This window comes from Taudactylus pleione, unplaced genomic scaffold, assembly GCF_031769625.1.
Source record: "Taudactylus pleione unplaced genomic scaffold, aTauple2 ptg000526l, whole genome shotgun sequence".
In the NCBI taxonomy this organism is placed as follows: Eukaryota; Metazoa; Chordata; class Amphibia; order Anura; family Myobatrachidae; genus Taudactylus; species Taudactylus pleione.
In genome coordinates, this window is record NW_028284928.1 from 211,181 (window position 1) to 238,414 (window position 27,234).

General features: G+C 53.5%; 1 protein-coding gene across 1 annotated transcript in view; it reads left to right on the forward strand.

Moving 5' to 3' along the window:
* Positions 1–27,234, forward strand: part of LOC148501207 (uncharacterized) — a 149,362-nt gene that overhangs the window by 56,429 nt on the left and 65,699 nt on the right. Inside the window, exons 7-8 of the mRNA XM_088450818.1 lie at positions 4,863–4,971; positions 23,291–23,327. Of these exons, the coding sequence (XP_088306944.1) occupies positions 4,863–4,971; positions 23,291–23,327 (146 nt within the window). The remainder of the gene's footprint in view (positions 1–4,862; positions 4,972–23,290; positions 23,328–27,234) is intronic.

The following is a 27,234-nucleotide window of genomic DNA, read 5'->3' on the forward strand; positions in this document are numbered from 1 at the left end:
AGGACGTGTATACACATTACATAGGCCTCTCCCCATCATCATCACACAGGATGTGTATACACATTACATAGGCCTCTCCCCATCATCATCACACAGGACGTGTATACACATTACATAGGTCTCTCCCCATCATCATCACACAGGACGTGTATACACATTACATAGGCCTCTCCCCATCATCATCACACAGGACGTGTATACACATTACATAGGCCTCTCCCCATCATCATCACACAGGATGTGTATACACATTACACAGGCCTCTCCCCATCATCATCACACAGGACGTGTATACACATTACACAGGCCTCTCCCCATCATCATCACACAGGACGTGTATACACATTACATAGGCCTCTCCCCATCATCATCACACAGGACGTGTATACACATTACATAGGCCTCTCCCCATCATCATCACACAGGACGTGTATACACATTACATAGGTCTCTCCCCATCATCATCACACAGGACGTGTATACACATTACATAGGTCTCTCCCCATCATCATCACACAGGACGTGTATACACATTACATAGGTCTCTCCCCATCATCATCACACAGGACGTGTATACACATTACATAGGTCTCTCCCCATCATCATCACACAGGACGTGTATACACATTACATAGGCCTCTCCCCATTATCATCATCACACAGGACGTGTATACACATTACATAGGTCTCTCCCCATCATCATCACACAGGACGTGTATACACATTACATAGGCCTCTCCCCATCATCACACAGGACGTGTATACACATTACATAGGCCTCTCCCCATCATCATCACACAGGACGTGTATTCACATTACACAGGTCTCTCCCCATCATCATCACACAGGACGTGTATACACATTACATAGGCCTCTCCCCATTATCATCATCACACAGGACGTGTATACACATTACATATGTCTCTCCCCATCATCATCATCACACAGGACGTGTATACATATTACATAGGTCTCTCCCCATCATCATCATCACACAGGACGTGTATACACATTACATAGGTCTCTCCCCATCATCATCACACAGGACGTGTATACACATTACATAGGTCTCTCCCCATCATCATCACACAGGACGTGTATACACATTACATAGGTCTCTCCCATCATCATCACACAGGACGTGTATACACATTACATAGGCCTCTCCCCATCATCACACAGGACGTGTATACACATTACATAGGCCTCTCCCCATCATCACACAGGACGTGTATACACATTACATAGGCCTCTCCCCATCATCATCACACAGGACGTGTATACACATTACATAGGTCTCTCCCCATCATCATCACACAGGACGTGTATACACATTACATAGGTCTCTCCCCATCATCACATAGGACGTGTATACACATTACATAGGTCTCTCCCCATCATCATCACACAGGACGTGTATACACATTACATAGGTCTCTCCCCATCATCATCATCACACAGGACGTGTATACACATTACATAGGCCTCTCCCCATCACACAGGACGTGTATACACATTACATAGGCCTCTCCCCATCATCATCACACAGGACGTGTATACACATTACATAGGCCTCTCCCCATCATCATCACACAGGACGTGTATACACATTACATAGGTCTCTCCCCATCATCACATAGGACGTGTATACACATTACATAGGTCTCTCCCCATCATCATCACACAGGACGTGTATACACATTACATAGATCTCTCCCCATCATCATCACACAGGACGTGTATACACATTACATAGGTCTCTCCCCATCATCATCACACAGGACGTGTATACACATTACATAGTTCTCTCCCCATCATCACACAGGACGTGTATACACATTACATAGGTCTCTCCCCATCATCACACAGGACGTGTATACACATTACATAGGTCTCTCCCCATCATCATCACACAGGACGTGTATACACATTACATAGGTCTCTCCCCATCATCATCACACAGGACGTGTATACACATTACATAGGTCTCTCCCCATCATCATCACACAGGACGTGTATACACATTACATAGGCCTCTCCCCATCATCATCACACAGGACGTGTATACACATTACATAGGCCTCTCCCCATCATCATCACACAGGACGTGTATACACATTACATAGGTCTCTCCCCATCATCATCACACAGGATGTGTATACACATTACATAGGCCTCTCCCCATCATCATCACAGGATGTGTATACACATTACATAGGTCTCTCCCCATCATCATCACACAGGACGTGTATACACATTACATAGGCCTCTCCCCATCATCATCACACAGGACGTGTATACACATTACATAGGCCTCTCCCCATCACACAGGACGTGTATACACATTACATAGGCCTCTCCCCATCACACAGGACGTGTATACACATTACATAGGCCTCTCCCCATCACACAGGACGTGTATACCCCAGAAGAACAACCAGCCATCTGCCAGAACCATAGACCTATTCCAATGTTAATAGTGACTTATAGGAATGACAGGTGGGTGATAATTCCTGGGCCCCTCATCCTGCTGATACGGTACAATAGGGCCCTCTCGTTGCACTTTGTCTGGTATGTTGGAATTGTGCTTTCTAGCCCTGCGATTGGCTGCCTGGAATGGGTGCACACGCTGTGATACCCCATTATCTCTACATTCTGCGCTGTAATCAGGATTAATGCTGCTCTATGGAGTCTGACATATACCCGTGTGCTCGCTTCCTCTACGTGGTGGAGGATAAACTCTCTCTCACACCTGATATTTGATGTGTGATATTGCTGGCTCCTTTAATTCTCTGTCACCCTCTGTAACATGTCCCCTTTTTTTTCTGTTGTGGGACATTTTGATATATACATTATTATTTGCGGGCACGGTGCAAGCCACGCCCCCTCAGTGTGATGTCACATGGGGGGACGGGCCCACAATCGCCCACAATGCCCGGAGCTTCCTGAGGAGCTATAAGGGCAGCGGTGTTACCATACCTGGGACACTCCAGGCAGCACTGCCGCATAGATTCTGGCTGCAGGGGGACATTATAGGCAGATGAGTCTAGCAGAATAAAGCTCTGAGGGCCAGGCCAAATGATTCCGGGGGCCTGATACGCCACCATATCACCTGTCCTCTGTGTATTGCCACCATATCACCTGTCCTCTACCTGTGTATGCCGCCTATCACCTGTCCTCTACCTGTGTATGCCACCTATCACCTGTCCTCTACCTGTGTATGCCACCTATCACCTGTCCTCTACCTGTGTATGCCACCTATCACCTGTCCTCTATCTGTGTATGCCACCTATCACCTGTCCTCTACCTGTGTATGTCACCTATCACCTGTCCTCTACCTGTGTATTGCCACCTATCACCTGTCCTCTACCTGTGTATGCCACCATATCACCTGTCCTTTACCTGTGTATTGCCACCATATCACCTGTCCTCTACCTGTGTATTGCCACCTATCACCTGTCCTCTACCTGTGTATGCCACCTATCACCTGTCCTCTACCTGTGTATTGCCACCATATCACCTTTCCTCTACCTGTGTATGCCACCATATCACCTGTCTTCTACCTGTGTATGCCACCATATCACCTGTTCTCTACCTGTGTATTGCCACCATATCACCTGTTCTCTACCTGTGTATGCCACCTATCACCTGTCCTCTACCTGTGTATTGCCACCATATCACCTGTCCTCTACCTGTGTATTGCCACCTATCACCTGTCCTCTACCTGTGTATTGCCACCTATCACCTGTCCTCTACCTGTGTATGCCACCTATCACCTGTCCTCTACCTGTGTATTTTCACCTATCACCTGTCCTCTACCTGTGTATTGCCACCATATCACCTGTCCTCTACCTGTGTATTGCCACCTATCACCTGTCCTCTACCTGTGTATGCCACCTATCACCTGTCCTCTACCTGTGTATTGCCACCATATCACCTGTCCTCTACCTGTGTATGCCACCATATCACCTGTCCTCTACCTGTGTATTGCCACCATATCACCTGTCCTCTACCTGTGTATTGCCGCCATATCACCTGTCCTCTACCGGTGTATTGCCACCATATCACCTGTCCTCTACCGGTGTATGCCACCTATCACCTGTCCTCTACCGGTGTATGCCACCATATCACCTGTCCTCTACCTGTGTATTGCCACCGTATCACCTGTCCTCTACCTGTGTATTGCCACCATATCACCTGTCCTCTACCTGTGTATGCCACCTCTCACCTGTCCTCTGTGTAATGCCACCATATCACCTGTCCTCTACCTGTGTATGCCACCTATCACCTGTCCTCTACCTGTGTATGACACCTATCACCTGTCCTCTACCTGTGTATGCCACCTATCACCTGTCCTCTACCTGTGTATGCCACCTATCACCTGTCCTCTACCTGTGTATTGCCACCTATCACCTGTCCTCTATCTGTGTATGCCACCTATCACCTGTCCTCTACCTGTGTATGCCACCTATCACCTGTCCTCTATCTGTGTATGCAACCTATCACCTGTCCTCTACCTGTGTATTGCCACCATATCACCTGTCCTCTACCTGTGTATTGCCACCATATCACCTGTCCTGTACCGGTGTATGCCACCTATCACCTGTCCTCTGTGTATTGCCACCATATCACCTGTACTCTACCTGTGTATGCCACCATATCACCTGTCCTCTACCTGTGTATGCCACCATATCACCTGTCCTCTACCTGTGTATGCCACCTATCACCTGTCCTCTACCTGTGTATGCCACCTATCACCTGTCCTCTACCTGTGTATTGCCACCATATCACCTGTCCTCTACCTGTGTATTATATAACATGTTATATTCACATATTAAGCTGTAATATTGTCCCTTTTCCAGTGGTCCTGCTCTGGGAGTCCTGTCATGGTTATCTCAGGGCTTGGGAAAGGTTGTCCCTCAGCCAGCTAGGAGCCACAGGACAATCTCTGAATCCAGTGCTGTTGAGCAGGTAAGTGTCTCTGCATATACAGCGAGCTCTGCCCAGCAGGAGGGCACATTACTCTCCCATGTCTGTAAGGGTATGAGGTGCCAGGGGCGTAACTCCCAGAGGCAATGTAGGCGCCTGCCTCCGGCCGCCAAGCCCTGAAGGGGCTCCTCGATCTATAGCATGTACAGCAGCAATAGTGTGATTCACAGAGGAAAACGAGTGTGACCGCTGATCTTCCATTGTAGCTCTGCAGCGACGTACCCGCTGCTGCTGCGGCATTGATTAGCTCTGTCCCGGGAGCCCTGCTAACTCCTGTAATAGGGGACAGGAAGGCTCCCACCTGATACCCCTCAGCCTGCGCTGCAGCATTGATTAGCTCTGTCCTGGGAGCCCTGCTAACACCTGTAATAGGGGACAGGAAGGCTCCCATCTGATACCCCTCAGCCTGCGCTGCAGCATTGATTAGCTCTGTCCTGGGAGCCCTGCTAACACCTGTAATAGGGGCCAGGAAGGCTCCCATCTGATACCCCTCAGCCTGCGCTGCAGCATTGATTAGCTCTGTCCTGGGAGCCCTGCTAACACCTGTAATAGGGGACAGGAAGGCTCCCATCTGATACCCCTCAGCCTGCGCTGCAGCATTGATTAGCTCTGTCCTGGGAGCCCTGCTAACACCTGTAATAGGGGACAGGAAGGCTCCCAACTGATACCCCTCAGCCTGTGCTGCAGCATTGATTAGCTCTGTCCTGGGAGCCCTGCTAACACCTGTAATAGGGGACAGGAAGGCTCCCATCTGATACCCCTCAGCCTGCGCTGCGGCATTGATTAGCTCTGTCCTGGGAGCCCTGCTAACTCCTGTAATAGGGGACAGGAAGGCTCCCGTCTGATACCCCTCAGCCTGCGCTGCAGCATTGATTAGCTCTGTCCTGGGAGCCCTGCTAACACCTGTAATAGGGGACAGGAAGGCTCCCATCTGATACCCCTCAGCCTGTGCTGCAGCATTGATTAGCTCTGTCCTGGGAGCCCTGCTAACACCTGTAATAGGGGCCAGGAAGGCTCCCATCTGATACCCCTCAGCCTGTGCTGCAGCATTGATTAGTTCTGTCCTGGGAGCCCTGCTAACACCTGTAATAGGGGACAGGAAGGCTCCCATCTGATACCCCTCAGCCTGTGCTGCAGCATTGATTAGCTCTGTCCTGGGAGCCCTGCTAACACCTGTAATAGGGGCCAGGAAGGCTCCTATCTGATACCCCTCAGCCTGCGCTGCAGCATTGATTAGCTCTGTCCTAGGAGCCCTGCTAACACCTGTAATAGGGGACAGGAAGGCTCCCGTCTGATACCCCTCAGCCTGTGCTGCAGCATTGATTAGCTCTGTCCCGGGAGCCCTGCTATCACCTGTAATAGGGGACAGGAAGGCTCCCATCTGATACCCCTCAGCCTGCGCTGCAGCATTGATTAGCTCTGTCCCGGGAGCCCTGCTAACACCTGTAATAGGGGACAGGAAGGCTCCCATCTGATACCCCTCAGCCTGTGCTGCAGCATTGATTAGCTCTGTCCTGGGAGCCCTGCTAACTCCTGTAATAGGGGACAGGAAGGCTCCCATCTGATACCCCTCAGCCTGCGCTGCAGCATTGATTAGCTCTGTCCTGGGAGCCCTGCTAACACCTGTAATAGGGGCCAGGAAGGCTCCCATCTGATACCCCTCAGCCTGTGCTGCAGCATTGATTAGCTCTGTCCTGGGAGCCCTGCTAACACCTGTAATAGGGGACAGGAAGGCTCCCGTCTGATACCCCTCAGCCTGCGCTGCAGCATTGATTAGCTCTGTCCTGGGAGCCCTGCTAACTCCTGTAATAGGGGACAGGAAGGCTCCCATCTGATACCCCTCAGCCTGCGCTGCAGCATTGATTAGCTCTGTCCTGGGAGCCCCGCTAACACCTGTAATAGGGGACAGGAAGGCTCCCATCTGATACCCCTCAGCCTGTGCTGCAGCATTGATTAGCTCTGTCACGGGAGCCCCGCTATCACCTGTAATAGGGGACAGGAAGGCTCCTATCTGATACCGCTCAGCCTGCGCTGCAGCATTGATTAGCTCTGTCCCGGGAGCCCTGCTAACTCCTGTAATAGGGGACAGGAAGGCTCCCATCTGATACCCCTCAGCCTGTGCTGCAGCATTGATTAGCTCTGTCCTGGGAGCCCTGCTAACACCTGTAATAGGGGACAGGAAGGCTCCCATCTGATACCCCTCAGCCTGCGCTGCAGCATTGATTAGCTCTGTCCTGGGAGCCCTGCTAACACCTGTAATAGGGGACAGGAAGGCTCCCATCTGATACCCCTCAGCCTGCGCTGCAGCATTGATTAGCTCTGTCCTGGGAGCCCTGCTAACACCTGTAATAGGGGACAGGAAGGCTCCCATCTGATACCCCTCAGCCTGCGCTGCAGCATTGATTAGCTCTGTCCTGGGAGCCCTGCTAACACCTGTAATAGGGGACAGGAAGGCTCCCGTCTGATACCCTCAGCCTGTGCTGCAGCATTGATTAGCTCTGTCCTGGGAGCCCTGCTAACACCTGTAATAGGGGACAGGAAGGCTCCCATCTGATACCCCTCAGCCTGTGCTGCAGCATTGATTAGCTCTGTCCCGGGAGCCCTGCTAACACCTGTAATAGGGGACAGGAAGGCTCCCATCTGATACCCCTCACCCTGCGCTGCAGCATTGATTAGCTCTGTCCTGGGAGCCCTGCTAACACCTGTAATAGGGGACAGGAAGGCTCCCATCTGATACCCCTCAGCCTGTGCTGCAGCATTGATTAGCTCTGTCCTGGGAGCCCTGCTAACACCTGTAATAGGGGACAGGAAGGCTCCCATCTGATACCCCTCAGCCTGCGCTGCGGCATTGATTAGCTCTGTCCTGGGAGCCCTGCTAACTCCTGTAATAGGGGACAGGAAGGCTCCCGTCTGATACCCCTCAGCCTGCGCTGCAGCATTGATTAGCTCTGTCCTGGGAGCCCTGCTAACACCTGTAATAGGGGACAGGAAGGCTCCCATCTGATACCCCTCAGCCTGTGCTGCAGCATTGATTAGCTCTGTCCCGGGAGCCCTGCTAACACCTGTAATAGGGGACAGGAAGGCTCCCATCTGATACCCCTCAGCCTGTGCTGCAGCATTGATTAGCTCTGTCCTGGGAGCCCTGCTAACACCTGTAATAGGGGCCAGGAAGGCTCCTATCTGATACCCCTCAGCCTGCGCTGCAGCATTGATTAGCTCTGTCCTAGGAGCCCTGCTAACACCTGTAATAGGGGACAGGAAGGCTCCCGTCTGATACCCCTCAGCCTGTGCTGCAGCATTGATTAGCTCTGTCCCGGGAGCCCTGCTAACACCTGTAATAGGGGACAGGAAGGCTCCCATCTGATACCCCTCAGCCTGTGCTGCAGCATTGATTAGCTCTGTCCTGGGAGCCCTGCTAACTCCTGTAATAGGGGACAGGAAGGCTCCCATCTGATACCCCTCAGCCTGCGCTGCAGCATTGATTAGCTCTGTCCTGGGAGCCCTGCTAACACCTGTAATAGGGGCCAGGAAGGCTCCCATCTGATACCCCTCAGCCTGTGCTGCAGCATTGATTAGCTCTGTCCCGGGAGCCCTGCTAACACCTGTAATAGGGGACAGGAAGGCTCCCATCTGATACCCCTCAGCCTGTGCTGCAGCATTGATTAGCTCTGTCCTGGGAGCCCTGCTAACACCTGTAATAGGGGACAGGAAGGCTCCCATCTGATACCCCTCAGCCTGTGCTGCAGCATTGATTAGCTCTGTCCTGGGAGCCCTGCTAACTCCTGTAATAGGGGACAGGAAGGCTCCCATCTGATACCCCTCAGCCTGTGCTGCAACATTGATTAGCTCTGTCCTGGGAGCCCCGCTAACTCCTGTAATAGGGGACAGGAAGGCTCCCATCTGATACCCCTCAGCCTGTGCTGCAGCATTGATTAGCTCTGTCCTGGGAGCCCTGCTAACACCTGTAATAGGGGACAGGAAGGCTCCCATCTGATACCCCTCAGCCTGCGCTGCAGCATTGATTAGCTCTGTCCTGGGAGCCCTGCTAACTCCTGTAATAGGGGACAGGAAGGCTCCCATCTGATACCCCTCAGCCTGCGCTGCAGCATTGATTAGCTCTGTCCTGGGAGCCCCGCTAACACCTGTAATAGGGGACAGGAAGGCTCCCATCTGATACCCCTCAGCCTGTGCTGCAGCATTGATTAGCTCTGTCCCGGGAGCCCCGCTATCACCTGTAATAGGGGACAGGAAGGCTCCTATCTGATACCGCTCAGCCTGCGCTGCAGCATTGATTAGCTCTGTCCCGGGAGCCCTGCTAACTCCTGTAATAGGGGACAGGAAGGCTCCCATCTGATACCCCTCAGCCTGTGCTGCAGCATTGATTAGCTCTGTCCTGGGAGCCCTGCTAACACCTGTAATAGGGGACAGGAAGGCTCCCATCTGATACCCCTCAGCCTGTGCTGCAGCATTGATTAGCTCTGTCCTGGGAGCCCTGCTAACACCTGTAATAGGGGCCAGGAAGGCTCCCATCTGATACCCCTCAGCCTGCGCTGCAGCATTGATTAGCTCTGTCCTGGGAGCCCTGCTAACACCTGTAATAGGGGACAGGAAGTCTCCCATCTGATACCCCTCAGCCTGCGCTGCAGCATTGATTAGCTCTGTCCTGGGAGCCCTGCTAACACCTGTAATAGGGGACAGGAAGGCTCCCGTCTGATACCCTCAGCCTGTGCTGCAGCATTGATTAGCTCTGTCCTGGGAGCCCTGCTAACACCTGTAATAGGGGACAGGAAGGCTCCCGTCTGATACCCTCAGCCTGTGCTGCAGCATTGATTAGCTCTGTCCTGGGAGCCCTGCTAACACCTGTAATAGGGGACAGGAAGGCTCCCGTCTGATACCCTCAGCCTGTGCTGCAGCATTGATTAGCTCTGTCCTGGGAGCCCTGCTAACACCTGTAATAGGGGACAGGAAGGCTCCCATCTGATACCCTTCAGCCTGTGCTGCAGCATTGATTAGCTCTGTCCTGGGAGCCCTGCTAACACCTGTAATAGGGGACAGGAAGGCTCCCGTCTGATACCCCTCAGCCTGTGCTGCAGCATTGATTAGCTCTGTCCTGGGAGCCCTGCTAACACCTGTAATAGGGGACAGGAAGGCTCCCATCTGATACCCCTCAGCCTGTGCTGCAGCATTGATTAGCTCTGTCCCGGGAGCCCTGCTATCACCTGTAATAGGGGACAGGAAGGCTCCCATCTGATACCCCTCAGCCTGCGCTGCAGCATTGATTAGCTCTGTCCTGGGAGCCCTGCTAACACCTGTAATAGGGGACAGGAAGGCTCCCATCTGATACCCCTCAGCCTGTGCTGCAGCATTGATTAGCTCTGTCCTGGGAGCCCTGCTAACTCCTGTAATAGGGGACAGGAAGGCTCCCATCTGATACCCCTCAGCCTGCGCTGCAGCATTGATTAGCTCTGTCCTGGGAGCCCTGCTAACACCTGTAATAGGGGCCAGGAAGGCTCCCATCTGATACCCCTCAGCCTGTGCTGCAGCATTGATTAGCTCTGTCCCGGGAGCCCTGCTAACACCTGTAATAGGGGACAGGAAGGCTCCCATCTGATACCCCTCAGCCTGTGCTGCAGCATTGATTAGCTCTGTCCTGGGAGCCCTGCTAACACCTGTAATAGGGGACAGGAAGGCTCCCATCTGATACCCCTCAGCCTGTGCTGCAACATTGATTAGCTCTGTCCTGGGAGCCCCGCTAACTCCTGTAATAGGGGACAGGAAGGCTCCCATCTGATACCCCTCAGCCTGTGCTGCAGCATTGATTAGCTCTGTCCTGGGAGCCCTGCTAACACCTGTAATAGGGGACAGGAAGGCTCCCATCTGATACCCCTCAGCCTGTGCTGCAGCATTGATTAGCTCTGTCCCGGGAGCCCTGCTAACACCTGTAATAGGGGACAGGAAGGCTCCCATCTGATACCCCTCAGCCTGTGCTGCAGCATTGATTAGCTCTGTCCTGGGAGCCCTGCTAACACCTGTAATAGGGGACAGGAAGGCTCCCATCTGATACCCCTCAGCCTGTGCTGCAACATTGATTAGCTCTGTCCTGGGAGCCCCGCTAACTCCTGTAATAGGGGACAGGAAGGCTCCCATCTGATACCCCTCAGCCTGTGCTGCAGCATTGATTAGCTCTGTCCTGGGAGCCCTGCTAACACCTGTAATAGGGGACAGGAAGGCTCCCGTCTGATACCCCTCAGCCTGCGCTGCAGCATTGATTAGCTCTGTCCTGGGAGCCCTGCTAACTCCTGTAATAGGGGACAGGAAGGCTCCCACCTGATACCCCTCAGCCTGCGCTGCAGCATTGATTAGCTCTGTCCTGGGAGCCCCGCTAACACCTGTAATAGGGGACAGGAAGGCTCCCATCTGATACCCCTCAGCCTGTGCTGCAGCATTGATTAGCTCTGTCCCGGGAGCCCCGCTATCACCTGTAATAGGGGACAGGAAGGCTCCTATCTGATACCGCTCAGCCTGCGCTGCAGCATTGATTAGCTCTGTCCCGGGAGCCCTGCTAACTCCTGTAATAGGGGACAGGAAGGCTCCCATCTGATACCCCTCAGCCTGTGCTGCAGCATTGATTAGCTCTGTCCTGGGAGCCCTGCTAACACCTGTAATAGGGGACAGGAAGGCTCCCATCTGATACCCCTCAGCCTGTGCTGCAGCATTGATTAGCTCTGTCCTGGGAGCCCTGCTAACACCTGTAATAGGGGCCAGGAAGGCTCCCATCTGATACCCCTCAGCCTGCGCTGCAGCATTGATTAGCTCTGTCCTGGGAGCCCTGCTAACACCTGTAATAGGGGACAGGAAGTCTCCCATCTGATACCCCTCAGCCTGCGCTGCAGCATTGATTAGCTCTGTCCTGGGAGCCCTGCTAACACCTGTAATAGGGGACAGGAAGGCTCCCGTCTGATACCCTCAGCCTGTGCTGCAGCATTGATTAGCTCTGTCCTGGGAGCCCTGCTAACACCTGTAATAGGGGACAGGAAGGCTCCCGTCTGATACCCTCAGCCTGTGCTGCAGCATTGATTAGCTCTGTCCTGGGAGCCCTGCTAACACCTGTAATAGGGGACAGGAAGGCTCCCGTCTGATACCCTCAGCCTGTGCTGCAGCATTGATTAGCTCTGTCCTGGGAGCCCTGCTAACACCTGTAATAGGGGACAGGAAGGCTCCCATCTGATACCCCTCAGCCTGCGCTGCAGCATTGATTAGCTCTGTCCTGGGAGCCCTGCTAACACCTGTAATAGGGGACAGGAAGGCTCCCATCTGATACCCTTCAGCCTGTGCTGCAGCATTGATTAGCTCTGTCCTGGGAGCCCTGCTAACACCTGTAATAGGGGACAGGAAGGCTCCCGTCTGATACCCCTCAGCCTGTGCTGCAGCATTGATTAGCTCTGTCCTGGGAGCCCTGCTAACACCTGTAATAGGGGACAGGAAGGCTCCCATCTGATACCCCTCAGCCTGTGCTGCAGCATTGATTAGCTCTGTCCCGGGAGCCCTGCTATCACCTGTAATAGGGGACAGGAAGGCTCCCATCTGATACCCCTCAGCCTGCGCTGCAGCATTGATTAGCTCTGTCCTGGGAGCCCTGCTAACACCTGTAATAGGGGACAGGAAGGCTCCCATCTCATACCCCTCAGCCTGTGCTGCAGCATTGATTAGCTCTGTCCTGGGAGCCCTGCTAACTCCTGTAATAGGGGACAGGAAGGCTCCCATCTGATACCCCTCAGCCTGCGCTGCAGCATTGATTAGCTGTGTCCTGGGAGCCCTGCTAACACCTGTAATAGGGGCCAGGAAGGCTCCCATCTGATACCCCTCAGCCTGTGCTGCAGCATTGATTAGCTCTGTCCCGGGAGCCCTGCTAACACCTGTAATAGGGGACAGGAAGGCTCCCATCTGATACCCCTCAGCCTGTGCTGCAGCATTGATTAGCTCTGTCCTGGGAGCCCTGCTAACACCTGTAATAGGGGACAGGAAGGCTCCCATCTGATACCCCTCAGCCTGTGCTGCAACATTGATTAGCTCTGTCCTGGGAGCCCCGCTAACTCCTGTAATAGGGGACAGGAAGGCTCCCGTCTGATACCCCTCAGCCTGTGCTGCAGCATTGATTAGCTCTGTCCTGGGAGCCCTGCTAACACCTGTAATAGGGGACAGGAAGGCTCCCGTCTGATACCCCTCAGCCTGCGCTGCAGCATTGATTAGCTCTGTCCTGGGAGCCCTGCTAACTCCTGTAATAGGGGGCAGGAAGGCTCCCATCTGATACCCCTCAGCCTGCGCTGCAGCATTGATTAGCTCTGTCCTGGGAGCCCTGCTAACACCTGTAATAGGGGCCAGGAAGGCTCCCATCTGATACCCCTCAGCCTGTGCTGCAGCATTGATTAGCTCTGTCCCGGGAGCCCTGCTAACACCTGTAATAGGGGACAGGAAGGCTCCCATCTGATACCCCTCAGCCTGTGCTGCAGCATTGATTAGCTCTGTCCCGGGAGCCCTGCTAACACCTGTAATAGGGGACAGGAAGGCTCCCATCTGATACCCCTCAGCCTGTGCTGCAACATTGATTAGCTCTGTCCTGGGAGCCCCGCTAACTCCTGTAATAGGGGACAGGAAGGCTCCCATCTGATACCCCTCAGCCTGTGCTGCAGCATTGATTAGCTCTGTCCTGGGAGCCTTGCTAACACCTGTAATAGGGGACAGGAAGGCTCCCGTCTGATACCCCTCAGCCTGCGCTGCAGCATTGATTAGCTCTGTCCTGGGAGCCCTGCTAACTCCTGTAATAGGGGGCAGGAAGGCTCCCATCTGATACCCCTCAGCCTGCGCTGCAGCATTGATTAGCTCTGTCCTGGGAGCCCCGCTAACACCTGTAATAGGGGACAGGAAGGCTCCCATCTGATACCCCTCAGCCTGTGCTGCAGCATTGATTAGCTCTGTCACGGGAGCCCCGCTATCACCTGTAATAGGGGACAGGAAGGCTCCTATCTGATACCCCTCAGCCTGTGCTGCAGCATTGATTAGCTCTGTCCTGGGAGCCCTGCTAACACCTGTAATAGGGGACAGGAAGGCTCCCGTCTGATACCCCTCAGCCTGTGCTGCAGCATTGATTAGCTCTGTCCTGGGAGCCCTGCTAACACCTGTAATAGGGGACAGGAAGGCTCCCATCTGATACCCCTCAGCCTGTGCTGCAGCATTGATTAGCTCTGTCCTGGGAGCCCTGCTAACACCTGTAATAGGGGCCAGGAAGGCTCCCATCTGATACCCCTCAGCCTGCGCTGCAGCATTGATTAGCTCTGTCCTGGGAGCCCTGCTAACACCTGTAATAGGGGACAGGAAGGCTCCCGTCTGATACCCTCAGCCTTTGCTGCAGCATTGATTAGCTCTGTCCTGGGAGCCCTGCTAACACCTGTAATAGGGGACAGGAAGGCTCCCATCTGATACCCCTCAGCCTGCGCTGCAGCATTGATTAGCTCTGTCCTGGGAGCCCCGCTAACACCTGTAATAGGGGACAGGAAGGCTCCCATCTGATACCCCTCAGCCTGTGCTGCAGCATTGATTAGCTCTGTCACGGGAGCCCCGCTATCACCTGTAATAGGGGACAGGAAGGCTCCTATCTGATACCCCTCAGCCTGCGCTGCAGCATTGATTAGCTCTGTCCTGGGAGCCCTGCTAACACCTGTAATAGGGGACAGGAAGGCTCCCGTCTGATACCCCTCAGCCTGTGCTGCAGCATTGATTAGCTCTGTCCTGGGAGCCCTGCTAACACCTGTAATAGGGGACAGGAAGGCTCCCATCTGATACCCCTCAGCCTGTGCTGCAGCATTGATTAGCTCTGTCCTGGGAGCCCTGCTAACACCTGTAATAGGGGCCAGGAAGGCTCCCATCTGATACCCCTCAGCCTGCGCTGCAGCATTGATTAGCTCTGTCCTGGGAGCCCTGCTAACACCTGTAATAGGGGACAGGAAGGCTCCCGTCTGATACCCTCAGCCTTTGCTGCAGCATTGATTAGCTCTGTCCTGGGAGCCCTGCTAACACCTGTAATAGGGGACAGGAAGGCTCCCGTCTGATACCCCCCAGCCTGTGCTGCAGCAATGATTAGCTCTGTCCTGGGAGCCCTGCTAACACCTGTAATAGGGGACAGGAAGGCTCCCGTCTGATACCCTCAGCCTGTGCTGCAGCATTGATTAGCTCTGTCCTGGGAGCCCTGCTAACACCTGTAATAGGGGACAGGAAGGCTCCCGTCTGATACCCCTCAGCCTGTGCTGCAGCATTGATTAGCTCTGTCCTGGGAGCCCTGCTAACACCTGTAATAGGGGACAGGAAGGCTCCCGTCTGATACCCCTCAGCCTGTGCTGCAGCATTGATTAGCTCTGTCCTGGGAGCCCTGCTAACACCTGTAATAGGGGACAGGAAGGCTCCCATCTGATACCCCTCAGCCTGTGCTGCAGCATTGATTAGCTCTGTCCTGGGAGCCCTGCTAACACCTGTAATAGGGGACAGGAAGGCTCCCATCTGATACCCCTCAGCCTGCGCTGCAGCATTGATTAGCTCTGTCCTGGGAGCCCTGCTAACACCTGTAATAGGGGCCAGGAAGGCTCCCATCTGATACCCCTCAGCCTGTGCTGCAGCATTGATTAGCTCTGTCCTGGGAGCCCCGCTAACTCCTGTAATAGGGGACAGGAAGGCTCCCATCTGATACCCCTCAGCCTGCGCTGCAGCATTGATTAGCTCTGTCCTGGGAGCCCCGCTAACTCCTGTAATAGGGGACAGGAAGGCTCCCATCTGATACCCCTCAGCCTGTGCTGCAACATTGATTAGCTCTGTCCTGGGAGCCCTGCTAACACCTGTAATAGGGGACAGGAAGGCTCCCGTCTGATACCCTCAGCCTGTGCTGCAGTATTGATTAGCTCTGTCCTGGGAGCCCTGCTAACACCTGTAATAGGGGACAGGAAGGCTCCCGTCTGATACCGTCAGCCTGTGCTGCAGCATTGATTAGCTCTGTCCTGGGAGCCCTGCTAAACCTGTAATAGGGGACAGGAAGGCTCCCATCTGATACCCCTCAGCCTGCGCTGCAGCATTGATTAGCTCTGTCCTGGGAGCCCCGCTAACACCTGTAATAGGGGACAGGAAGGCTCCCATCTGATACCCCTCAGCCTGTGCTGCAGCATTGATTAGCTCTGTCCTGGGAGCCCTGCTAACACCTGTAATAGGGGACAGGAAGGCTCCCATCTGATACCCCTCAGCCTGCGCTGCAGCATTGATTAGCTCTGTCACGGGAGCCCCGCTATCACCTGTAATAGGGGACAGGAAGGCTCCTATCTGATACCGCTCAGCCTGCGCTGCAGCATTGATTAGCTCTGTCCCGGGAGCCCTGCTAACTCCTGTAATAGGGGGACAGGAAGGCTCCCGTCTGATACCCCTCAGCCTGTGCTGCAGCATTGATTAGCTCTGTCCTGGGAGCCCTGCTAACACCTGTAATAGGGGACAGGAAGGCTCCCATCTGATACCCCTCAGCCTGTGCTGCAGCATTGATTAGCTCTGTCCTGGGAGCCCAGCTAACTCCTGTAATAGGGGACAGGAAGGCTCCCGTCTGATACCCCTCAGCCTGCGTTGCAGCATTGATTAGCTCTGTCCTGGGAGCCCTGCTAACACCTGTAATAGGGGACAGGAAGGCTCCCATCCGATACACCTCAGCCTGCGAGCAGCATTGATTAGCTCTTTCCTGGGAGCCCTGCTAACACCTGTAATAGGGGACAGGAAGGCTCCCATCCGATACACCTCAGCCTGCGCTGCAGCATTGATTAGCTCTGTCCTGGGAGCCCTGCTAACACCTGTAATAGGGGACAGGAAGGCTCCCGTCTGATACCCCTCAGCCTGCGCTGCAGCATTGATTAGCTCTGTCCTGGGAGCCCTGCTAACTCCTGTAATAGGGGACAGGAAGGCTCCCGTCTGATACCCCTCAGCCTGTGCTGCAGCATTGATTAGCTCTGTCCTGGGAGCCCTGCTAACTCCTGTAATAGGGGACAGGAAGGCTCCCGTCTGATACCCCTCAGCCTGTGCTGCAGCATTGATTAGCTCTGTCCTGGGAGCCCTGCTAACACCTGTAATAGGGGACAGGAAGGCTCCCATCTGATACCCCTCAGCCTGCGCTGCAGCATTGATTAGCTCTGTCCTGGGAGCCCTGCTAACACCTGTAATAGGGGACAGGAAGGCTCCCATCTGATACCCTCAGCCTGCGCTGCAGCATTGATTAGCTCTGTCCTGGGAGCCCTGCTAACACCTGTAATAGGGGACAGGAAGGCTCCCATCTGATACCCCCTCAGCCTGCGCTGCAGCATTGATTAGCTCTGTCCTGGGAGCCCTGCTAACACCTGTAATAGGGGACAGGAAGGCTCCCATCCGATACCCCTCAGCCTGCGCTGCAGCATTGATTAGCTCTGTCCTGGGAACCCTGCTAACACCTGTAATAGGGGACAGGAAGGCTCCCATCCGATACCCCTCAGCCTGTGCTGCAGCAATGATTAGCTCTGTCCTGGGAGCCCTGCTAACACCTGTAATAGGGGACAGGAAGGCTCCCATCCGATACCCTCAGCCTGTGCTGCAGCATTGATTAGCTCTGTCCTGGGAGCCCTGCTAACACCTGTAATAGGGGACAGGAAGGCTCCCATCTGATACCCCTCAGCCTGCGCTGCAGCATTGATTAGCTCTGTCCTGGGAGCCCTGCTAACACCTGTAATAGGGGCCAGGAAGGCTCCCGTCTGATACCCCTCAGCCTGTGCTGCAGCATTGATTAGCTCTGTCCTGGGAGCCCTGCTAACACCTGTAATAGGGGACAGGAAGGCTCCCATCTGATACCCCTCAGCCTGCGCTGCAGCATTGATTAGCTCTGTCCCGGGAGCCCTGCTATCACCTGTAATAGGGGACAGGAAGGCTCCCATCTGATACCCCTCTGCCTGCGCTGCAGCATTGATTAGCTCTGTCCCGGGAGCCCTGCTAACACCTGTAATAGGGGACAGGAAGGCTCCCATCCGATACACCTCAGCCTGCGCTGCAGCATTGATTAGCTCTGTCCTGGGAGCCCTGCTAACACCTGTAATAGGGGACAGGAAGGCTCCCGTCTGATACCCCTCAGCCTGCGCTGCAGCATTGATTAGCTCTGTCCTGGGAGCCCTGCTAACTCCTGTAATAGGGGACAGGAAGGCTCCCGTCTGATACCCCTCAGCCTGTGCTGCAGCATTGATTAGCTCTGTCCTGGGAGCCCTGCTAACTCCTGTAATAGGGGACAGGAAGGCTCCCGTCTGATACCCCTCAGCCTGTGCTGCAGCATTGATTAGCTCTGTCCTGGGAGCCCTGCTAACACCTGTAATAGGGGACAGGAAGGCTCCCATCTGATACCCCTCAGCCTGCGCTGCAGCATTGATTAGCTCTGTCCTGGGAGCCCTGCTAACACCTGTAATAGGGGACAGGAAGGCTCCCATCTGATACCCCTCAGCCTGCGCTGCAGCATTGATTAGCTCTGTCCTGGGAGCCCTGCTAACACCTGTAATAGGGGACAGGAAGGCTCCCATCTGATACCCCTCAGCCTGCGCTGCAGCATTGATTAGCTCTGTCCTGGGAGCCCTGCTAACACCTGTAATAGGGGACAGGAAGGCTCCCATCCGATACCCCTCAGCCTGCGCTGCAGCATTGATTAGCTCTGTCCTGGGAGCCCTGCTAACACCTGTAATAGGGGACAGGAAGGCTCCCATCCGATACCCCTCAGCCTGTGCTGCAGCAATGATTAGCTCTGTCCTGGGAGCCCTGCTAACACCTGTAATAGGGGACAGGAAGGCTCCCATCCGATACCCTCAGCCTGTGCTGCAGCATTGATTAGCTCTGTCCTGGGAGCCCTGCTAACACCTGTAATAGGGGACATGAAGGCTCCCATCTGATACCCCTCAGCCTGCGCTGCAGCATTGATTAGCTCTGTCCTGGGAGCCCTGCTAACACCTGTAATAGGGGCCAGGAAGGCTCCCGTCTGATACCCCTCAGCCTGTGCTGCAGCATTGATTAGCTCTGTCCTGGGAGCCCTGCTAACACCTGTAATAGGGGACAGGAAGGCTCCCATCTGATACCCCTCAGCCTGCGCTGCAGCATTGATTAGCTCTGTCCCGGGAGCCCTGCTATCACCTGTAATAGGGGACAGGAAGGCTCCCATCTGATACCCCTCTGCCTGCGCTGCAGCATTGATTAGCTCTGTCCCGGGAGCCCTGCTAACACCTGTAATAGGGGACAGGAAGGCTCCCATCTGATACCCCTCAGCCTGCGCTGCAGCATTGATTAGCTCTGTCCCGGGAGCCCTGCTATCACCTGTAATAGGGGACAGGAAGGCTCCCGTCTGATACCCCTCAGCCTGCGCTGCAGCATTGATCAGCTCTGTTCCGGGAGCCCTGCTAACACCTGTAATAGGGGACAGGAAGGCTCCCATCTGATACCCCTCAGCCTGCGCTGCAGCATTGATTAGCTCTGTCCCGGGAGCCCTGCTAACACCTGTAATAGGGGACAGGAAGGCTCCCGTCTGATACCCCTCAGCCTGTGCTGCAGCATTGATTAGCTCTGTCCCGGGAGCCCTGCTAACACCTGTAATAGGGGACAGGAAGGCTCCCGTCTGATACCCCTCAGCCTGTGCTGCAGCATTGATTAGCTCTGTCCTGGGAGCCCTGCTAACACCTGTAATAGGGGACAGGAAGGCTCCCGTCTGATACCCCTCAGCCTGTGCTGCAGCATTGATTAGCTCTGTCCTGGGAGCCCTGCTAACTCCTGTAATAGGGGACAGGAAGGCTCCCATCTGATACCCCTCAGCCTGCGCTGCAGCATTGATTAGCTCTGTCCTGGGAGCCCTGCTAACTCCTGTAATAGGGGCCAGGAAGGCTCCCATCTGATACCCCTCAGCCTGCGCTGCAGCATTGATTAGCTCTGTCCTGGGAGCCCTGATAACTCCTGTAATAGGGGACAGGAAGGCTCCCATCTGATACCCCTCAGCCTGCGCTGCAGCATTGATTAGCTCTGTCCTGGGAGCCCTGCTAACACCTGTAATAGGGGACAGGAAGGCTCCCATCTGATACCCCCCAGCCTGCGCTGCAGCATTGATTAGCTCTGTCCTGGGAGCCCTGCTAACACCTGTAATAGGGGACAGGAAGGCTCCCATCTGATACCCCCCAGCCTGCGCTGCAGCATTGATTAGCTCTGTCCTGGGAGCCCTGCTAACTCCTGTAATAGGGACAGGAAGGCTCCCGTCTGATACCCCCCAGCCTGCGCTGCAGCATTGATTAGCTCTGTCCTGGGAGCCCTGCTAACTCCTGTAATAGGGGACAGGAAGGCTCCCGTATGATACCCCTCAGCCTGTGCTGCAGCATTGATTAGCTCTGTCCTGGGAGCCCTGCTAACACCTGTAATAGGGGCCAGGAAGGCTCCCATCTGATACCCCTCAGCCTGCGCTGCAGCATTGATTAGCTCTGTCCTGGGAGCCCTGCTATCACCTGTAATAGGGGACAGGAAGGCTCCCATCTGATACCCCTCAGCCTGCGCTGCAGCATTGATTAGCTCTGTCCTGGGAGCCCTGCTAACTCCTGTAATAGGGGACAGGAAGGCTCCCGTCTGATACCCCTCAGCCTGCGCTGCAGCATTGATTAGCTCTGTCCCGGGAGCCCTGCTAACTCCTGTAATAGGGGACAGGAAGGCTCCCGTCTGATACCCCTCAGCCTGTGCTGCAGCATTGATTAGCTCTGTCCCGGGAGCCCTGCTATCACCTGTAATAGGGGACAGGAAGGCTCCTATCTGATACCCCTCAGCCTGCGCTGCAGCATTGATTAGCTCTGTCCTGGGAGCCCTGATAACTCCTGTAATAGGGGACAGGAAGGCTCCCATCTGATACCCCTCAGCCTGCGCTGCAGCATTGATTAGCTCTGTCCTGGGAGCCCTGCTAACACCTGTAATAGGGGACAGGAAGGCTCCCATCTGATACCCCTCAGCCTGTGCTGCAGCATTGATTAGCTCTGTCCTGGGAGCCCTGCTAACACCTGTAATAGGGGACAGGAAGGCTCCCATCTGATACCCCTCAGCCTGTGCTGCAGCATTGATTAGCTCTGTCCTGGGAGCCCTGCTAACACCTGTAATAGGGGACAGGAAGGCTCCCATCTGATACCCCTCAGCCTGCGCTGCAGCATTGATTAGCTCTGTCCTGGGAGCCCTGCTAACTCCTGTAATAGGGGCCAGGAAGGCTCCCATCTGATACCCCTCAGCCTGTGCTGCAGCATTGATTAGCTCTGTCCTGGGAGCCCTGCTAACACCTGTAATAGAGGACAGGAAGGCTCCCATCTGATACCCCTCAGCCTGTGCTGCAGCAAGCGAGAGTGCACCCGTCACTGCTGCTGGACAGTGTGCTGGGACCTGAGACACCTATCCCAGGGACCACCAGTACAGAGAGCCACACACTGGTAACCGCATACAGTGCGCTGCTGCAGAGGTGACTGACAATTTGTGATTCTGTCTGACACTGACCCAACACTTGGAGTCGTGGAACTAAATCTATATATTAGGTATAATGGTATATGAGCATCTGTGACTGGTTCGGTGCTGCCAAGGCTAAAAGCCCCAGTGACACGCATGTCTGTGTCCTGCTGTATATCCGATGCCTCATGTACAAATTGTGAATATTACATATATATGTTTGTACCTATGAACTAATAGGCACAGGCACAGACTCTCTTATACATTTATACCTGATATGTAAATTATCATACACCTCTGGGCCCCATTGAATCATCTTCATATATTCTTTCCAGGTGTGATTGCGTGGGTATATTTGTTTTGTGGGAGGGCGCCAAACTCTAAATTGCCTCCGGGCGACTGGAATGAACTTACGCCCCTGTGAGGTGCAGCTCCTGGTATACTAAGATGGTAACTGGGCCCTGATGCTTTGGTCATACAAAATATTGCGTAAATCGGTGTAATTTAAATATGCACATATGGGCAAAAAATATGACAGTCCCGGTGTCCCCTCACTCTCAGGACACATGTAATACAGACAGTCCCCTCACTCTCAGGACACATGTAATACAGACAGTCCCCTCACTCTCAGGACACATGTAATACAGACAGTCCCCTCACTCTCAGGACACATGTAATACAGACAGTCCCCTCACTCTCAGGACATGTAATACAGACAGTCCCCTCACTCTCAGGACACATGTAATACAGACAGTCCCCTCACTCTGAGGACACATGTAATACAGACAGTCCCCTCACTCTGAGGACACATGTAATACAGACAGTCCCCTCACTCTCAGGACACATGTAATACAGACAGTCCCCTCACTCTGAGGACACATGTAATACAGACAGTCCCCTCACTCTGAGGACACATGTAATACAGACAGTCCCCTCACTCTCAGGACACGTGTAATACAGACAGTCCCCTCACTCTCAGGACACGTAATACAGACAGTCCCCTCACTCTCAGGACACATGTAATACAGACAGTCCTGGTGTCCCCTCACTCTGAGGACACATGTAATACAGACAGTCCTGGTGTCCCCTCATGGTGGTCACTCACATCAGCTTAATGACATAGCTCAGGTGCTTGTAAAGGGCGGGGTTTACACTGAACCACAGAAAAAAGGAATTTGCCCCCAGCACACTGCAGCAATATTAGCAAAAATACTTGATTCCTACATAATAATAATAATAATAATAATAATAATAGAAATTCAGAGGTATTAGTTACATACATTTGCAAATATATGAGTAAGCGCCAGGCCAGCGTCAAGGCTCCTCTATACCAGCGTCCCTAACATTATGGGGTTCACATCCGAGGCGCAGGGAACCCCAGAAGAATCCAGCCAAGGACCATCCCCAGGGCATCACACAAAAAAGGGAAGAAAGATGATAGTGAAGTGTAAAGTATAGATGTGTAAAAGTTAATCAATAAGTGTTAATATAATGAGAGAGAATTACAATTATATAAATAATAAACATACACATAGACAGGTGGTGAAAAAGTATCTATGTGAATTAAGTGGTGATGCCCTGAAAAAGGCCCAGCCAGAGCCACTCCGGGGGCCCCACGCCCAAACGCTCACCCCAAAATAATTATTGCTACCTAATAGTAGCACCCACTGCATGTTAACAGCACATGTATACGCCGAGAGCTGACTCACCTAGGAGGTACCCATACACCATACAGCTTCTGTCCCTGCAAATAACTCACATTCTGTCTTTCCAGAAATCGCAGTTAGAGGAGAATTCAGAGAAGACTGTAGGTGAGTTCACAATGGGAGGTTTATGGTATAGAATGTGCGTAAGGCGACTGGTACAGGCTGTGATGTGACGGGTACAGGGTGTGTATAGGCTGTGATGTGACGGGTACAGGATGTGATGTGACGGGTATAGGGTGTGATGTGACGGGTACAGGGTGTGTATAGGAGCGTGATGTGACGGGTATAGGGTGTGATGTGACGGGTACAGGGTGTGTAGAGGGTGTGATGTGACGGGTACAGGGTGTGTATAGGAGCGTGATGTGACGGGTATAGGGTGTGATGTGACGGGTACAGGGTGTGTATAGGAGCGTGATGTGACGGGTATAGGGTGTGATGTGACGGGTACAGGGTGTGTAGAGAGTGTGATGTGACGGGTACAGGGTGTGTATAGGCTGTGATGTGACTGGTACAGGCTGTGATGTGACGGGTACAGGGTGTGATGTGACGGGTACAGGGTGTGTATAGGAGCGTGATGTGACGGGTATAGGGTGTGATGTGACGGGTACAGGGTGTGTATAGGAGCGTGATGTGACGGGTATAGGGTGTGATGTGACGTGTACAGGGTGTGTATAGGGTGTGATGTGATGGGTACAGGGTGTGTGTAGGGTGTGATGTGACGGGTACAGGGTGTGTATAGGCTGTGATGTGACTGGTACAGGCTGTGATGTGACGGGTACAGGGTGTGTATAGGGTGTGATGTGACGGGTACAGGGTGTGTATAGGGTGTGATGTGACGGGTACAGGGTGTGTATAGGGTGTGAAGTGACGGGTACAGGGTGTGTATAGGGCGTGATGTGACGGGTACAGGGTGTGTATAGGGCGTGATGTGACTGGGACAGGGTGTGTATACGGCGTGTTGTGACGGGTACAGGGTGTGTATAGGGTGTGATGTGACGGGTACAGGGTGTGTATAGGGCGTGATGTGACGGGTATAGGGTGTGAAGTGACGGGTACAGGGTGTCTATAGGGCGTGATGTGACGGGTACAGGTTGTGTATAGGGTGTGAAGTGATGTGTACAGGGTGTGTATAGGGCGTGATGTGATGGGTATAGGGTGTGAAGTGACGGGTACAGGATGTGTATACGGTGTGATGTGACTGGTAGAGGGTGTGTATAGGGTGTGATGTGACGGGTACAGGGTGTGTATAGGGCGTGAAGTGACAGGTACAGGGTGTGTATAGGGCGTGATGTGATGGGTATAGGGTGTGAAGTGACAGGTACAGGGTGTGTATAGAGTGTGATGTGACGGGTACAGGGTGTGTATAGGGTGTAATGAGACGGGTACAGGGTGTGTATAGGGTGTGAAGTGACGGGTACAGGGTGTGTATAGGGTGTAATGAGACGGGTACAGGGTGTGTATAGGGTGTGAAGTGACAGGTACAGGATGTGTATACGGTGTGATGTGACTGGTAGAGGGTGTGTATAGGGTGTGATGTGACTGGTACAGGGTGTGTATAGGGCGTGAAGTGACAGGTACAGGGTGTGTATAGGGCGTGATGTGACGGGTATAGGGTGTGAAGTGACAGGTACAGGGTGTGTATAGGGTGTGAAGTGACGGGTACAGGGTGTGTATAGGGCGTGATGTGACGGGTACAGGGTGTGTATAGGGCGTGATGTGACTGGGACAGGGTGTGCATAGGGCGTGTTGTGACGGGTACAGGGTGTGTATAGGGTGTGATGTGACGGGTACAGGGTGTGTATAGGGCGTGATTTGACGGGTACAGGGTGTGTATAGGGTGTGAAGTGATGTGTACAGGGTGTGTATAGGGCGTGATGTGACGGGTATAGGGTGTGAAGTGATGGGTACAGGGTGTCTATAGGGCGTGATGTGACGGGTACAGGTTGTGTATAGGGTGTGAAGTGATGTGTACAGGGTGTGTATAGGACGTGATGTGATGGGTATAGGGTGTGAAGTGACGGGTACAGGATGTGTATACGGTGTGATGTGACTGGTAGAGGGTGTGTATAGGGTGTGATGTGACGGGTACAGGGTGTGTATAGGGCGTGAAGTGACAGGTACAGGGTGTGTATAGGGCGTGATGTGATGGGTATAGGGTGTGATGTGACGGGTACAGGGTGTGTATAGGGTGTGATGTGGCGGGTACAGGGTGTGTATAGGGCGTGTTGTGACGGGTACAGGGTGTGTATAGGGTGTGATGTGACGGGTACAGGGTGTGTATAGGGCGTGATGTGACGGGTACAGGGTGTGTATAGGGTGTGAAGTGATGTGTACAGGGTGTGTATAGGGCGTGATGTGACGGGTATAGGGTGTGAAGTGACGGGTACAGGGTGTCTATAGGGCGTGATGTGACGGGTACAGGTTGTGTATAGGGTGTGAAGTGATGTGTACAGGGTGTGTATAGGGCGTGATGTGATGGGTATAGGGTGTGAAGTGACGGGAACAGGATGTGTGTAGGGTGTGATGTGACGGGTACAGGGTGTGTATAGGGCGTGAAGTGACAGGTACAGGGTGTGTATAGGGCGTGATGTGACGGGTATAGGGTGTGAAGTGACAGGTACAGGGTGTGTATAGTGTGTGATGTGACGGGTACAGGGTGTGTATAGGGTGTAATGAGACGGGTACAGGGTGTGTATAGGGTGTGAAGTGACGGGTACAGGGTGTGTATAGGGTGTAATGAGACGGGTACAGGGTGTGTATAGGGTGTGAAGTGACAGGTACAGGATGTGTATACGGTGTGATGTGACTGGTAGAGGGTGTGTATAGGGTGTGATGTGACGGGTACAGGGTGTGTATAGGGCGTGAAGTGACAGGTACAGGGTGTGTATAGGGCGTGATGTGACGGGTACAGGGTGTGAAGTGACAGGTACAGGGTGTGTATAGGGTGTGATGTGACGGGTACAGGGTGTGTATAGGGTGTAATGAGACGGGTACAGGGTGTGTATAGGGTGTGATGTGATGGGTACAGGGTGTGTATAGGGTGTGATGTGATGGGTACAGGGTGTGATGTGACGGGTACAGGGTGTGTAATGTGTGATGTGACGGATACAGGGTGTGTATAGGGAGTGATGTGATAGGTACAGGGTGTGTATAGGGTGTGATGTGACAGGTACAGGGTGTGTATAGGGTGTGATGTGACAGGTAGAGGGTGTGTATAGGGTGTGATGTGACTGGTAGAGGGTGTGATGTGACGGGTACAGGGTATGTATAGGGCGTGATGTGACGGGTATAGGGTGTGATGTGACGGGTACAGGGTGTGTATAGGAGCGTGATGTGACTGGTAGAGGGTGTGTATAGGGTGTGATGTGACAGGTATACGGTGTGTATAGGGTGTGATGTGACGGGTACAGGGTGTGTATAGGGTGTGATGTGACTGGTAGAGGGTGTGTATAGGGTGTGATGTGACGGGTACAGGGTATGTATAGGGCGTGATGTGACGGGTATAGGGTGTGATGTGACGGGTACAGGGTGTGTATAGGAGCGTGATGTGACTGGTAGAGGGTGTGTATAGGGTGTGATGTGACGGGTACAGGGTGTGTATAGGGTGTAATGAGACGGGTACAGGGTGTGTATAGGAGCGTGATGTGACTGGTAGAGGGTGTGTATAGGGTGTGATGTGACGGGTACAGGGTGTGTATAGGGTGTAATGAGACGGATACATGGTGTGTATAGGAGCGTGATGTGACGGGTACAGGGTGTGTATAGGAGCGTGATGTGACGGGTACAGGGTGTGTATAGGGTGTAATGAGATGGGAACAGGGTGTGTATAGGAGCGTGATGTGACGGGTACAGGGTGTGTATAGGGTGTGATGTGATGGGTACAAGGTGTGTATAGGGTGTGATGTGACGGGTACAGGGTGTGTAATGTGTGATGTGACAGATATAGGGTGTGTATAGGGTGTGATGTGACGGGTATAGGGTGTGATGTGACGGGTACAGGGTGTGTATAGGG